Source organism: Ceraceosorus guamensis (assembly GCF_003144195.1).
Source record: "Ceraceosorus guamensis strain MCA 4658 unplaced genomic scaffold IE81scaffold_28, whole genome shotgun sequence".
Classification (NCBI taxonomy): domain Eukaryota; kingdom Fungi; phylum Basidiomycota; class Exobasidiomycetes; order Ceraceosorales; family Ceraceosoraceae; genus Ceraceosorus; species Ceraceosorus guamensis.
In genome coordinates this window covers 138207-149215 of record NW_020290023.1, presented here as the reverse complement: position 1 = coordinate 149215, position 11009 = coordinate 138207, and the positions used below count along the sequence as shown (strand labels likewise).

At 55.7% G+C, this 11009-nt stretch overlaps 3 protein-coding genes across 3 annotated transcripts; 1 reads left to right on the top strand and 2 right to left on the bottom strand.

Annotated features, from left to right (window-relative positions):
• Positions 1-31: 31 nt before the first annotated feature.
• Positions 32-2382, bottom strand: IE81DRAFT_323333 (hypothetical protein). The gene is made up of 3 exons (XM_025513910.1): positions 2217-2382; positions 1658-2124; positions 32-1583 (listed from the first exon to the last, which is right to left on the bottom strand). Exons 1-3 carry the CDS (start codon positions 2290-2292, stop codon positions 129-131), a joined length of 1998 nt encoding a protein of 665 aa, XP_025369731.1. The 5' UTR covers positions 2293-2382; the 3' UTR covers positions 32-128.
• Positions 2383-3029: 647 nt separating this feature from the next.
• IE81DRAFT_356683 (WD40 repeat-like protein) lies at positions 3030-6498 on the top strand (the record flags this gene model as incomplete). Its single annotated transcript, XM_025516680.1, has 7 exons — positions 3030-3156; positions 3258-3359; positions 3447-3945; positions 4028-4351; positions 4416-5185; positions 5258-6062; positions 6161-6498. The coding sequence occupies 7 exons, from the start codon at positions 3030-3032 to the stop codon at positions 6315-6317; spliced, it is 2784 nt and encodes a 927-aa protein (XP_025369730.1). The 3' UTR covers positions 6318-6498.
• Positions 6499-7364: 866 nt separating this feature from the next.
• Positions 7365-10717, bottom strand: IE81DRAFT_330105 (hypothetical protein; the record flags this gene model as incomplete). The annotated part of the gene is made up of 5 exons (XM_025515177.1): positions 7365-7374; positions 7512-9383; positions 9581-9770; positions 9819-10251; positions 10331-10717. 5 exons carry the CDS (start codon positions 10715-10717, stop codon positions 7365-7367), a joined length of 2892 nt encoding a protein of 963 aa, XP_025369729.1.
• Positions 10718-11009: the final 292 nt, after the last annotated feature.

The following is an 11009-nucleotide window of genomic DNA, read 5'->3' as shown; positions in this document are numbered from 1 at the left end:
GCGCAGGTCTTGCGCGTGACAAGCTTGAAATCAGCCGCATCAAATGAGGTGGTAGTGTACATGGACGGGTCAGGCGTAACATGATTCAACGGGGTCTGCTGAGCGATGATGTACTTTCATCGAAGTTCTCAACGAAGTTTGCTCTTATTTCGAGGCCCGCTAACAGCTTTCCCGCCACTTATAGCTCTGAGCGCAAGGTCGTCATCTTTGCCAAACGTGGCCGAGGCGCTGACGGTCGTCGAGCGCGGACTGAAAAAGTCAGACTTGGATCGACCATCTGGACTCCTGACATGCTGAGGGCCGAGTCCCGACCTCTTGAGGGCAGCTTCGCTCTTCGGCTTCAGCGAGGACGGGTGAGGGATACCTTCGGCCCTCGAATTCGACCCCTTGGATTCGGGCAGAAAGACGTCGTCTTGTTCATTTAGGGCTGTCATCCTCTTCAGCACGTTTGGCCCGCTTCTCGCTCTGACTTTGTCGTCCGTGATTGATCGCGGTGGTAGGGCATCAGCGCCTTCTGAGACCGCTATTGTCGATTGCAACACCAGTAATGGTCGCTTCGAAGAGATGGCGGCTGGACCTGTTGCCGTATCTGCCGTTCTCTTCTTGGCAGGCTCCGGGCGAGACCTTTTGCCCAGCCCAAAGAAGTGGTAATCCTCATCTGACAGCTCGGCTGTGATGTCTTCGGGTACAACTTCCAAAGATAGGGAAGTGGACTGGTCAAAAGAGTGCGAAGGTCGAGGTACAGAGCGACCATTGAGGCTGGAGCCCATTTCCGATAGGATGGCACGAGTTGCGGGATAGGAAATTTCTGCATCACTTGAGCGCTGCGACGCTTCTTCGCTTGCTCGCGTAGGACCTTTGAAAGTTGAGATGGGACTGCTTTGTTGCTGACATGCGCACAAACGGTTGCTCGGCGTGCCTCCATGCTCAGCTCGATGATGAGCAGCTCGGACCTCAGCTTTGAGCTTCTTGACGGTGCTCTCGAGGTTCTGTATTCTCTGCTCGTACTTTACCCTATCTTCTTCCCTCTGCTTTTTGGCCTTGGCTGCAGCAGTCTTGAAAGACGCAATGCTGCCCGCAATGTACTCGCTCTTTGCTCTCGTTGCATTCCTCTCTTGCTCAGCCCTCTGCATCTCTGCCTTGACCTCGGCGACTTCGTCTTGCATACATGACGTCGCCTTTCTCATCTCTCCCACCTCGTGGTCCGCCTTCGCCTTGTGAACTGCAATCTCCTGCATAGCATTGATTTTCATCATCTGAACATCCGCCGCTTGTTTTCTGATTGCTGCTTCCTCGAACACGAGTTCTTCTCTTTTCTTGGTGAGCCTCTTCTCTTCCTGCTCCAGATCAGCTTTGTGACTCCGCGCTGATTCCTTGATGGCTGCACTTTTGGTTTTGAGCCCTGATTCTTGCCTCTCCACTTCTGTCCGACGCTTCTTGATCTCCAGCGCTTGACGATCCAGGTTTTCTAACATTGTCGACACTCGAGACCGTTCCTCCTCATAGTGCGCTTGCGACTCGCGCACTAATGTCAATTTGGAATTGAACATGGCGGCGACCTGATTGAGGGATTGCAGGCCGCGCTATTGTGAGCAGGTCCGAGATCAGGTACAGTCAGCATACACTCAGAACACATTAGCTGACCTCAGAGACTGACCTTCAAATCACGTTGAGCTTCCTCGCTAGCACCCGCGTCTTTCATCAGCTTGGCCATCAGCATGCTCTCGTTGTTGGCCCGGGTGATTCGAACATCATTGATGGCCATGAGGTAGCTCGTGCAAGCGTCTTTCCAATCAATCAGACATCCCAGCAGCTCGTCCTGTTCCTCCTCGTCCATGACACATTCCAGCACCGGCGCAACCTCGTCATCCAGCAGAACAACTTCGTCTGCAGTCGGAGGCATCCCCTTTTGTCGTTTTAAGCGAGCTTCAGCTCTGATCGTGCGGAGCGTATTACGACGCGCTAGGTACGGCGCCAGATCTTCCACCCTGTCCACGTACAGCGTAACCATCTCTGATGGATGGAAAAGGGACTTGCACGCGCAGCACTGCTTTCGACCACCTTGTCCGCTGCCACTCGGCAAGGCGCACCATTGCTCTATGCATGCTCGGTGGAAGATGTGACCTGTTTGCAAAAAGAGGTATGCACATTGATCGACGCCATTTTCAGTACGACATGACGAAGGCTTGCGAAAGAGGCCTGCCCGACTTGCTCACCGCATTTGAGAGCTACAGGCTGATCGGTGGGAGGATCGGTCTCCTTGTACTCATTCAAGCAAATGTTGCAAGGCATCGTGTTCTGGTTGCGCCTCGATTTAGGAGCATGGCAAGTGGGGAGGACGAAGAGGGGAGCAAGGAGCGTTACCCGTCAACTTTGAGGATAAGGAACACCAATGGACCCGAACGTAAACGGGTGTTGGACTTTCCTACTTGAACAATCACAATCACGCACCGTAGCCACGCGCTCGCACGCGCCTTCTCCTCGCGAACGCGTCGCGGTCACGGCGGCCGCGGCTCAATCTAAATGAAAGGGTGCATGCTGACGCTGTCTATACTTTGACTGATGTATGATTGAATTCACGATTCTTGATTGACGCTGCTGTGTAGCTGCTGCAGCTTGATTCAGTAGTCAGATTGCTGCACGCATGCGTGCCAACGTGATTGATTGGAGCTCTTTCTTGATGCCATCCGTGCATCCAATTGGCAAGTCGAGGGTCTGTGAGTTCACCCATCGTTGCACCTACTTCAGTTCGCTGCATTCGACCACCACAGCCGCGGCGCGAGGAGCACAAACGAGACAAAAAGACCCAAGTCTGTGCTCGAAGGAAATTCTCCTGCTCTCCATTCTCCGAAGACCAGCCAGCACCTCCGGTCCACTTTTCCTCTGTCGCCGACTCATCCAGTTTCCACCTTGTGCTCTGCAGACCGTGGCTCCACGGAGCGGAGCATCTTCTTCCGGCGAGCTCTCGGTGTGACAGAGCATTTTGAAGCACTCGCCCATCTCCCCTCTCGTTGCAACCAATTCTGGAAATGTCGTTGGTTCTGCCGGACTGGGTGTCTCACGACATGGAAGGGGATGGGCAGGTGACGAAGAGGGTCACGATATTCAGCATACATGTCCATCCAGACGGTAGCAGAATAGCCACAGCTGGCTTAGGTGAGTCGAAGAGGTTGATGGCGCCCGCGGCAAATCATTGCCCATCTCACGTAATACCGTTCGATGCATTGGCCTTCCGTCTCGCTCCTCTCCGAATTCAGACTCCAAGATCAAGATCTGGGCCACTGCTCCAATACTCGATCCCAAAGTCGAGAGCGACAATGCCGCTAACAGGCTTTTGTGCACTCTGGCACGTCACAGCGGTGAGCGCGGCATCTAGAGTCTTTGAAAATGGATGGGTGACGTGCCTAGCTCAACCGCTCTTTTCTTCTGGCATCCACCATTGGCAGGCTCCGTACTAGTCGTGCGCTGGTCTGCATCAGGCAGGTTCTTGGCTTCGGGATCAGACGACACGATCGCGATGGTTTGGGATCTGGACCCTACTGGTCTAGCGTCAGGCTCCGTCTTTGGAGCATCGGATGCTGAAGCCAACATTGAAGCATGGAGACCTCATCGGCGACTAGCAGCGCATGAATCGGACGTCGTGGACTTGGCGTGGAGCACTGATACGGACGACGCATATTTGGCCACCGTGGGACTCGACAGCACAGTGTACGTCTGGTCCGGGCCTAGACCCGGACCCGGAAGCTTTGAGCGAATCAAGAAAATCGACGGACACGCGGGTTTTGTGAAGGGAGTGGTTTGGGATCCTGTTGGTGCATTCTTGGCTACTGCCTCTGACGACAAGAGTGTGAGGATTTGGAATGTAGAAAAAGGCTTTACAGAAGAGGTCGTCGTCACGGCACCTTTCAAGACCAGCCCTAGCACCATTTTCTTCTCAAGACCGAGGTAAGTTTGGGTCGACACGTGAAGATCGTTCGGCTGTCTTCCGTAGACTACTAATCACCTGCTCTTCTTGGATTCGACTAAGTTGGTCACCTGATGGAGCTCATCTACTCTGTGCGAATGGAATGTCCGGACCGGTGTTCGTGGCCACTGTTGTTGAGCGTCCGACTCCCGAGCGGGGCAGCTGGACTAGCGACATACACCTCGTCGGCCACGAGAACAGCGTCATCGCTACTGCGTTCTCACCCAAATTTTTCAAGTCCAGAGACCCTCATCCAAACCCTTCGCCAGCGACTGTTCTGGCTCTGGGCTCCTTGGACGAAAGCATAAGCATTTGGATCACTGGACAACAGAGACCTTTACTTGTATCCAAACACGTCTTTGAAAGGCAACCCATGGATCTCAGCTGGTGAGTTTGCTGGGGCGGATGTACGTGAAGCACTCAGGCTGACCCTTGTTTGGCCGCTTTGAAGGTCTTCTGACGGCTTGACACTATACGCCTGTTCTGCTGATGGTCGCGTCGCGGCCTTCATGCTCAACGAAGAGATCCTCTCTCCTCTAGAGACGGAGGAGAAACTGGAGACAGCTCGAGCTTCCTTCGGATGGCGCAAATCCCGACGAGTGCTGTACCAGGTACCGTCTGCCCCTCCTGCTCAGCACATTGGATCGGATGGTACCAATGTATTGATCCCGAGGAGGAGAGGTGTGCCACCATTGAATGGGAGAAATGCTGGCAATTCAACGCCGGCTGGTAGCACCCCTCAACGTTTGGTCCAAAACATAACCCGAGATGCGAAGGGTAGACGAAGGATTCAGCCAACGTTGGTCGGAAGCGGGTCGAATCCTGGCTCCGACTATCAAGCAGCCCTTCGCTCTAGTGACGACAACGCAATGCAAATAGACGGCTCACTCCAACACGTCGGACCTTCGCTACTCCCTGCCTTGGGCGGATACGGTCAACTTTCTGCGGCTCACACCTTTGCGTCCACCTCTGCGACGTTGGCGGAGTTGCTTGATGCTGATGCTTCGACGCGACGAGGCAAAGATGTGGGACGCACACTTGGCGGAGAGTCCTCTTTGAAGCCGCCTGTGCAGGTGATGAACCTTGGACTTCCAAAGGCTGCACCGTCGCATTTCAATCCGCCTTCCATTCTCTCGTTCTACACTCGAGAAGGCCCTGGATGCGTCTTTGAAGCGTATAACTCCATTAGTGGCAGTGAGTCTCGCGCGTGCGCCTGCAGTTGTATGAGTGGACCTTGCACTTACTCGGACTGCCTCTTACTATTTTACTCAGATACGCAAATCTTGTTGAGAGTCGATGATGGAAAGAGCATCGCTTGGATAGACGTGCTGCATTCTCCGGTCATTGCTGCTACCAGCACCTCTTCCTTCACCGCAGTATCGCTCGAAAATCGAGAGGTCCTCATCTATTCCCAGAAAGGTCGACGCATGTCGAGCTTCATACTGGAGCACCACGTCTTCAGAGCGGAGGCTAGCGGCAACACGCTTGTCATTGTGGATCTCAATGCCGATCTGCGTCGATGGAATGTAGAATTGGGCGAGAGTATCGGTCAGCTCGTCTCAGTCAAGGGCTTGATCCAATCTCCCACCGGTGCAAATGCGGTCAAGTTCTGGGTGCACGGCAATGGCTCGCCAGTCTTCATTCTCTCCGACGAGACCGCTTATACGCTGAACGCTGCTCAGGCCGCGTGGACATGCGTCTCGAGTGGTTGGTGGGCTGTGAGCAGCGCGGCATGGGATGCGAGAGCAAGAGGTCGCGAGTCGGTCGGCGCGTCTGCCAGCAACAACGACGCCTTGGCTGGCTCGTTAGCCAGAGAACCTGTCAAATACATCGAGAGAGCCATCAACGATCTTCGCGTATCGAGTCCAGATACTGCCAGGCAGTACCCATCGCTGATCGTGACCGGGTCTGCGGAATCGGAAGCATCAATCGCTTGCACGCTCCGACACTTGGAGAGCAGGTTGTTGGCTGCTGAGCTTCTCGAGTCACCGCTCGAGTACAGGTCATTCTTGCAACAGTACGCAAGGAAGCTGTCCGATGAAGGCATCAGAAACATGGCTGAGGAGCTCATCAAGAGTTTCTTGGGTCCAATCTATTAGTGAGTCGCTCAACATTTTTGGTCTAGCAGAGATCTGAGCAGTCTGAGCACCAGATGTAGCATGGCTGACACGCGCGCCCATCTTGACGGCCCCGCAGTAAAACGCACGCGCAAGAAACGTGGAACCCGCAGATCCTCGGTCTCAACAAGCGCGAATTGTTGGCCGAGATTCTCAAAATCATGGCCAAATCTAGACTCTTGCCAGGATTGGTCCAGACGTACGCTGAGCACCTTCGCAACGTTTCGGCCAGATAAAGAGACGCTGCAGTCGTGCCACATCACCTCTCAGAGCCGATCTTCAGCGCTTCGACTCACACCTCCATTGTACTTTAGCATCGATACTTGACTAGCCTTGATGATCTGGTGACCTTGTAGTCGGGAAGGAGGGAAAGACTCAAACGTGCTCGAAACAGATTGCGCGATCGATGCGCAAGATTCGTTACAGGAAATCGTGATTGCGCATGGCACCAACGGGCGTCAGCGCGACATTTGAGAAGCCATAAAGGTACACTACATGCATGGGAAAAAGAAGCGAGAGAAAAATGGATGGCAGGAGTTGGGTATGATGGGCATCTATCGCAAAGTGAGCGGTTTCAGTACGCCATGCCACCAGCCACCAATTCGTCGTGAGAAGCGCCGTTTGCGTGAGGGGCGACGTGGCCAGAGGGATGCGCAGCAGATTGTGAAACCGGATCTTGCACGCCAGATAATTGAGTTATCAGGTCTGCAGACCTTCTCCTAGCAAGTGCCGCCGCGGCAGTCTGCGCCGCCGCTGCACTGGCTTCCGAAGAGGGAGTAGGCCTGAAGCCTTGTTGGGGGCTGGAAGGTGAGGTCGAATTTTGGCGGCTGCCATCAGCTGCAGGAGACCATGCCTTTCTCTGCACGAGATGATCTCCGTCAGCCGCAGCCGAAAAGGACTGAAATTTGCCGGTCTGTGCAGGCGATGTGCGCTCAAGATCCAATGGAGAGCCTAGCGAGTCCGTGAGACGGCCCGTTCCAGGCGATGGTAAGGAGCCTTGAGGACCCCTGACTTCAGCTTCGCGAGCCATTAGCATTTGCTTGAGCTCGGGCATATGATCCACGGCGACGATTTCGTCAAAGCTTCCCTTGCTAGTGGGGCCAGACCTGCTCATCCGAAAGTCGCCGTTAGTGTGCTTGCGAGCTTCGCGCTGCGCCCTGATTCTCTCGATGCGCTGAGCCCTGCTGACACCCTCTTCTAAACCTCCACGAGGGTTCCGGCCGTCTATTGCAGAGTGAATGTCTCCCTCATACACGTTGTGGGGGCCAGGCCTTGGAAGGCCTTCAGGACCAGCTGTGGCAAGCATATGGGCAACATCGTCTTCCTCAGAGGACGGTTGTGCGCTGCGCGCAGATTCAATGGACGTCAAACCATCTTGAAAGGCTGCACTAGCTGTCTGAAGAGGTTCGTTGGCCCTCCGAGCGGCCCACTCGGCATATCTCCGTGCCTGTGCCACTAGATCGGTTTCCAACTCATCTTCGTCTGCCTCTTGCGGAGAGTCCAGCTTGGAGCTGGCTGACTGCGCTGCAGAAGCTTCCGTGGGCGCTTTGTTCTCCTGGCTTGCCTCTTCGCTGCTGACCTGTTGCCTGCGTCGTTGCTCCGCTCGCAAAATCTTCAGACCAGACTCCCACTCTGCTGAGAGCGCGAGAAGATCATCTCTCATGCCTTCAAAAAGCCTGGTTGCAGCTTCTACCTGGGTGAGACTGGCGTTTTGCATGCCCGAGAGGGGCGATTGCGTAATCTCGTCGCTGGATGCAGATTCCACACCATGCAATTGCGTTGGAGCGCCAACTTCAACCTCGCCTGCAGCTGCTCTGAGCTTGACCTGCAGCGTGCGTAGCAAGAGCCCGAAAGCATTACTGCGGTCCTCGAAACCAGTGTGATCTCCACTGGATTGCGCTGTTCCTTCTGTCTGACCTCTTGAGCCTCCTCTGGAATTCGGGGTCGTCGAGCCGATCATGGCATCGCGGACGGCGAGATCAATGCGCTCCTGTTGGAATCGCATCTCGGCGCACAATCGACCGACAATCGGTTCAGCGAGAGACCAAGGGTCTTGCGCTTGGGCGTCCGAGCTGTCGCCGACGTGCTTGGAGCGAGGGTGGCCCGTTTCGGCACCGCTGCGTAGTGAAAGAAGGTGTGAGATAGTCAACTTTCGAGTGTAATGCATGTGCTCGAAGGCGCCCTTCATTTCAGCCAAGTGCAGATTGGAGGATGGAGCTTGATGCTGTGCACTAGCTGCACTACTCAGGTGAGAGAAGCCCGACATGTTCGCCCATTGGTTGCCCGATAGCCTGCGAGAATCGGGAGGATTGCTGACAGAGACACGTCCTGGTTCAGGAGAGCCAGCGCGCTTCAAGGGGCTTTCGCCGTTGCTCGTGGTGGTCAGCGTAGTGCTCGTCGGCCGACTGCCTGTTGCCGGCGTCCAGCTCGCCGACTGACTGACAGGGGGAGCAGAGTGGCCAGGCGCACCCGATTCGGTACTATTTGGAACTCCCAAGGAAGGTGAAGTCGACGTCGACGCTGATGTCGTACTGTTGTAGCTCAGACGCTTTAAAGCTGCAGTTTCTACGGCGCTAGGCGCATCATCGTCGCCTTTCTCGCTCACGTACGCCAGTCTCGAAGTGGGCCTGCCGGTCACTGGAGATGTGGCCGAGTGATCAGTGTCTGAGCCGCGCGAACGTGGCAGACCGCGCCGCAGACTCGATTGGCGCCCAAGGCTTGACGTGCCTCCATCAGAGAGAAGGGACAGCCTCTTGTGGCCAGTGGGCGTTACACTGGGGCCTTGTGAAGATGTCTCCTCAAATGTCGATGTAGATGCTGAAGCAGATGCGGGTGTATTCAGCGTGCTGAATATGGAAGGGTCTAGGATCGAGTTTCTCGCTGAGCTTCGGATCGGTGAAGTCATGCTGAGGGACAGCGGGCGTGATCGCGATCCCACCGGTGCAGAGTGCGCCAACATTTGGGGCGATCTGCCATCTGCGTTCGCAGCGTGCACGTCGATGCTGTGCGTACGTCCAAACGGAGAATCGAATGAGGATGCTAAATTGTGGGAAGAAACGTCCAAGCCATCTTCAGACCCCTCATTCAAGGAGTACATGTGACGAAGAACAGCTAATTCCTGCTGGTCAACCAAAGGCGACAGTTCGCTGGACGTCTGCATGCACGCTCGCCAGACATTGTCAAGCGCCGTCGCCACGTCTTGACGTAAATGCGAGAGACGAAGATTCTGCGGAGCACCTGACGACTCTTGTCCCTTGCGCAAAGAGCCGGTGCGGGACAAATTGTTGCCCGTGGAAGAGGAGCTAGACAGAAGCGCTAGGCTTGACAAGCGGTTTGAGCGAGGCGTTCCTGTCCCAACAGGGTCGCGCGCTTCCAGACGCGTGATGGGAGGCAGAGGATGGGCGCTACGATCACAAATAGCGTGGCCGAAAGGTATCAGCGACCACCCTTCAGAGTCAAAAGATCACAATTTGCGTGCAGTCGCTCATCCGACACTCACAGCTTGTATCCCCGCGCCACCAACTCGACCTCCTGCACCGCGCTGAGTGCCCGATTAATGCTCCGATCGAAATTGTAGGCAGCCTGCACAAAGTCGTCGGCATGCTGGCTGGTAGATCCCGCATTCTGCTCCGCGCTCGAAGCATCCCAGTCACGCAGCGAGTGCCACAGCTCCGGAGCTCTGAAGAGCACTTCAAAACGCAGCAAAGGTTGCTCGTCCGTGCCAACGAACAACACACTTGCCCACGCGCAACAGATCGCCGCAGAGGTGAAGCGTAGCCACGAGCGCCAAGAGAGCATCACCAGCAGCGCCAGGACTCCAACAGTGGTTCCGGTTCTGATCATTCGACCGGCCTTGCTAAGCGCAGGTAAAGCCGATGTACGTCTAGGTACCAAGAGGGGTCTGCGCCATCGCTGAGTCTTGGGTACGAGCTTCGCAAGCGCGCTCGGTGAGGCTGTCTGCTTGGTTGGATGTGGGTTGGGATATGCGGAGATGGTGAGCTGGCGAGAGAGCAGGAAGGACGTGGCGAGGGTGTGCTTCCATGTCTCAGAGCTTGGAGCTGCATCCTGGGCAGCCTTCTGCGCCGCCTTGCCTGGGCCTGATCCTGAAGGACGCAATGACTGGCTGGCGTCTTGTTTCGGCACAAGCGCTACAGCGCCCAGAATGAGATGCTGGTTCCACGTGGACCCACAACAACGTCAGCCAAGGGCATCAGGGCAGAAAATCCGTGCGCTAGAGTACAGAACTCACGATGCCAGCCGAAAACAGCGGAACGAACACCTCTCTGCTGAGCGCTTTCAACGTCCTGTATACCTCCAGCGCGAACACAACGAGAGGCAGCAAGCCCCACTTGGCAAGCTTTTCCCGAGCGGCCATGCGGTTGGGATTGGGCGCGTTGGTCTTGATGAGATGCTGTCCGCTAGGCATCGCGAGCGGTTGCGGCTGATGTGAAGCACCTGTCCTGCTGCCCATCGCTGACCCCAAGCCAGCTCCGCCTCTGCTTCCACGACGGTCGTGCTCCCAGCCAAAGGCGGAAGCGCTTCCGTGCTCTGATGAGGGATTGGGTGAAAGAGGTAGCGCCGAATTGCCGGTTGCAGCGCGGATCATGATGGTGGGACCTGCACTGTCCATGTTCATGCTTGTCCTGCTACTTCGCCTCTTCGCCCCGCCGCTGCTCCTCCTTCTTGATGCACGTGCGCTACTTGTAGGGCTCGACGTCGCAAAAGCGCCATTCGTAGGTGTGGGACTGGCAGAGGTCGGCCAGTCATTTACGGCACCTTCGTGAGCTGCTACCGAAGCTAGCTCGGTCGCCAAAGAGAGAGGAGGAAGCTCTGGAGGCCATTCGCCATCATGAGGGTCCGAGTATCGGCTGGCAGCATAGGTGCTCGCACTAGCTCTACTGGACCGACGCGATTGTGTCTGACTGGCA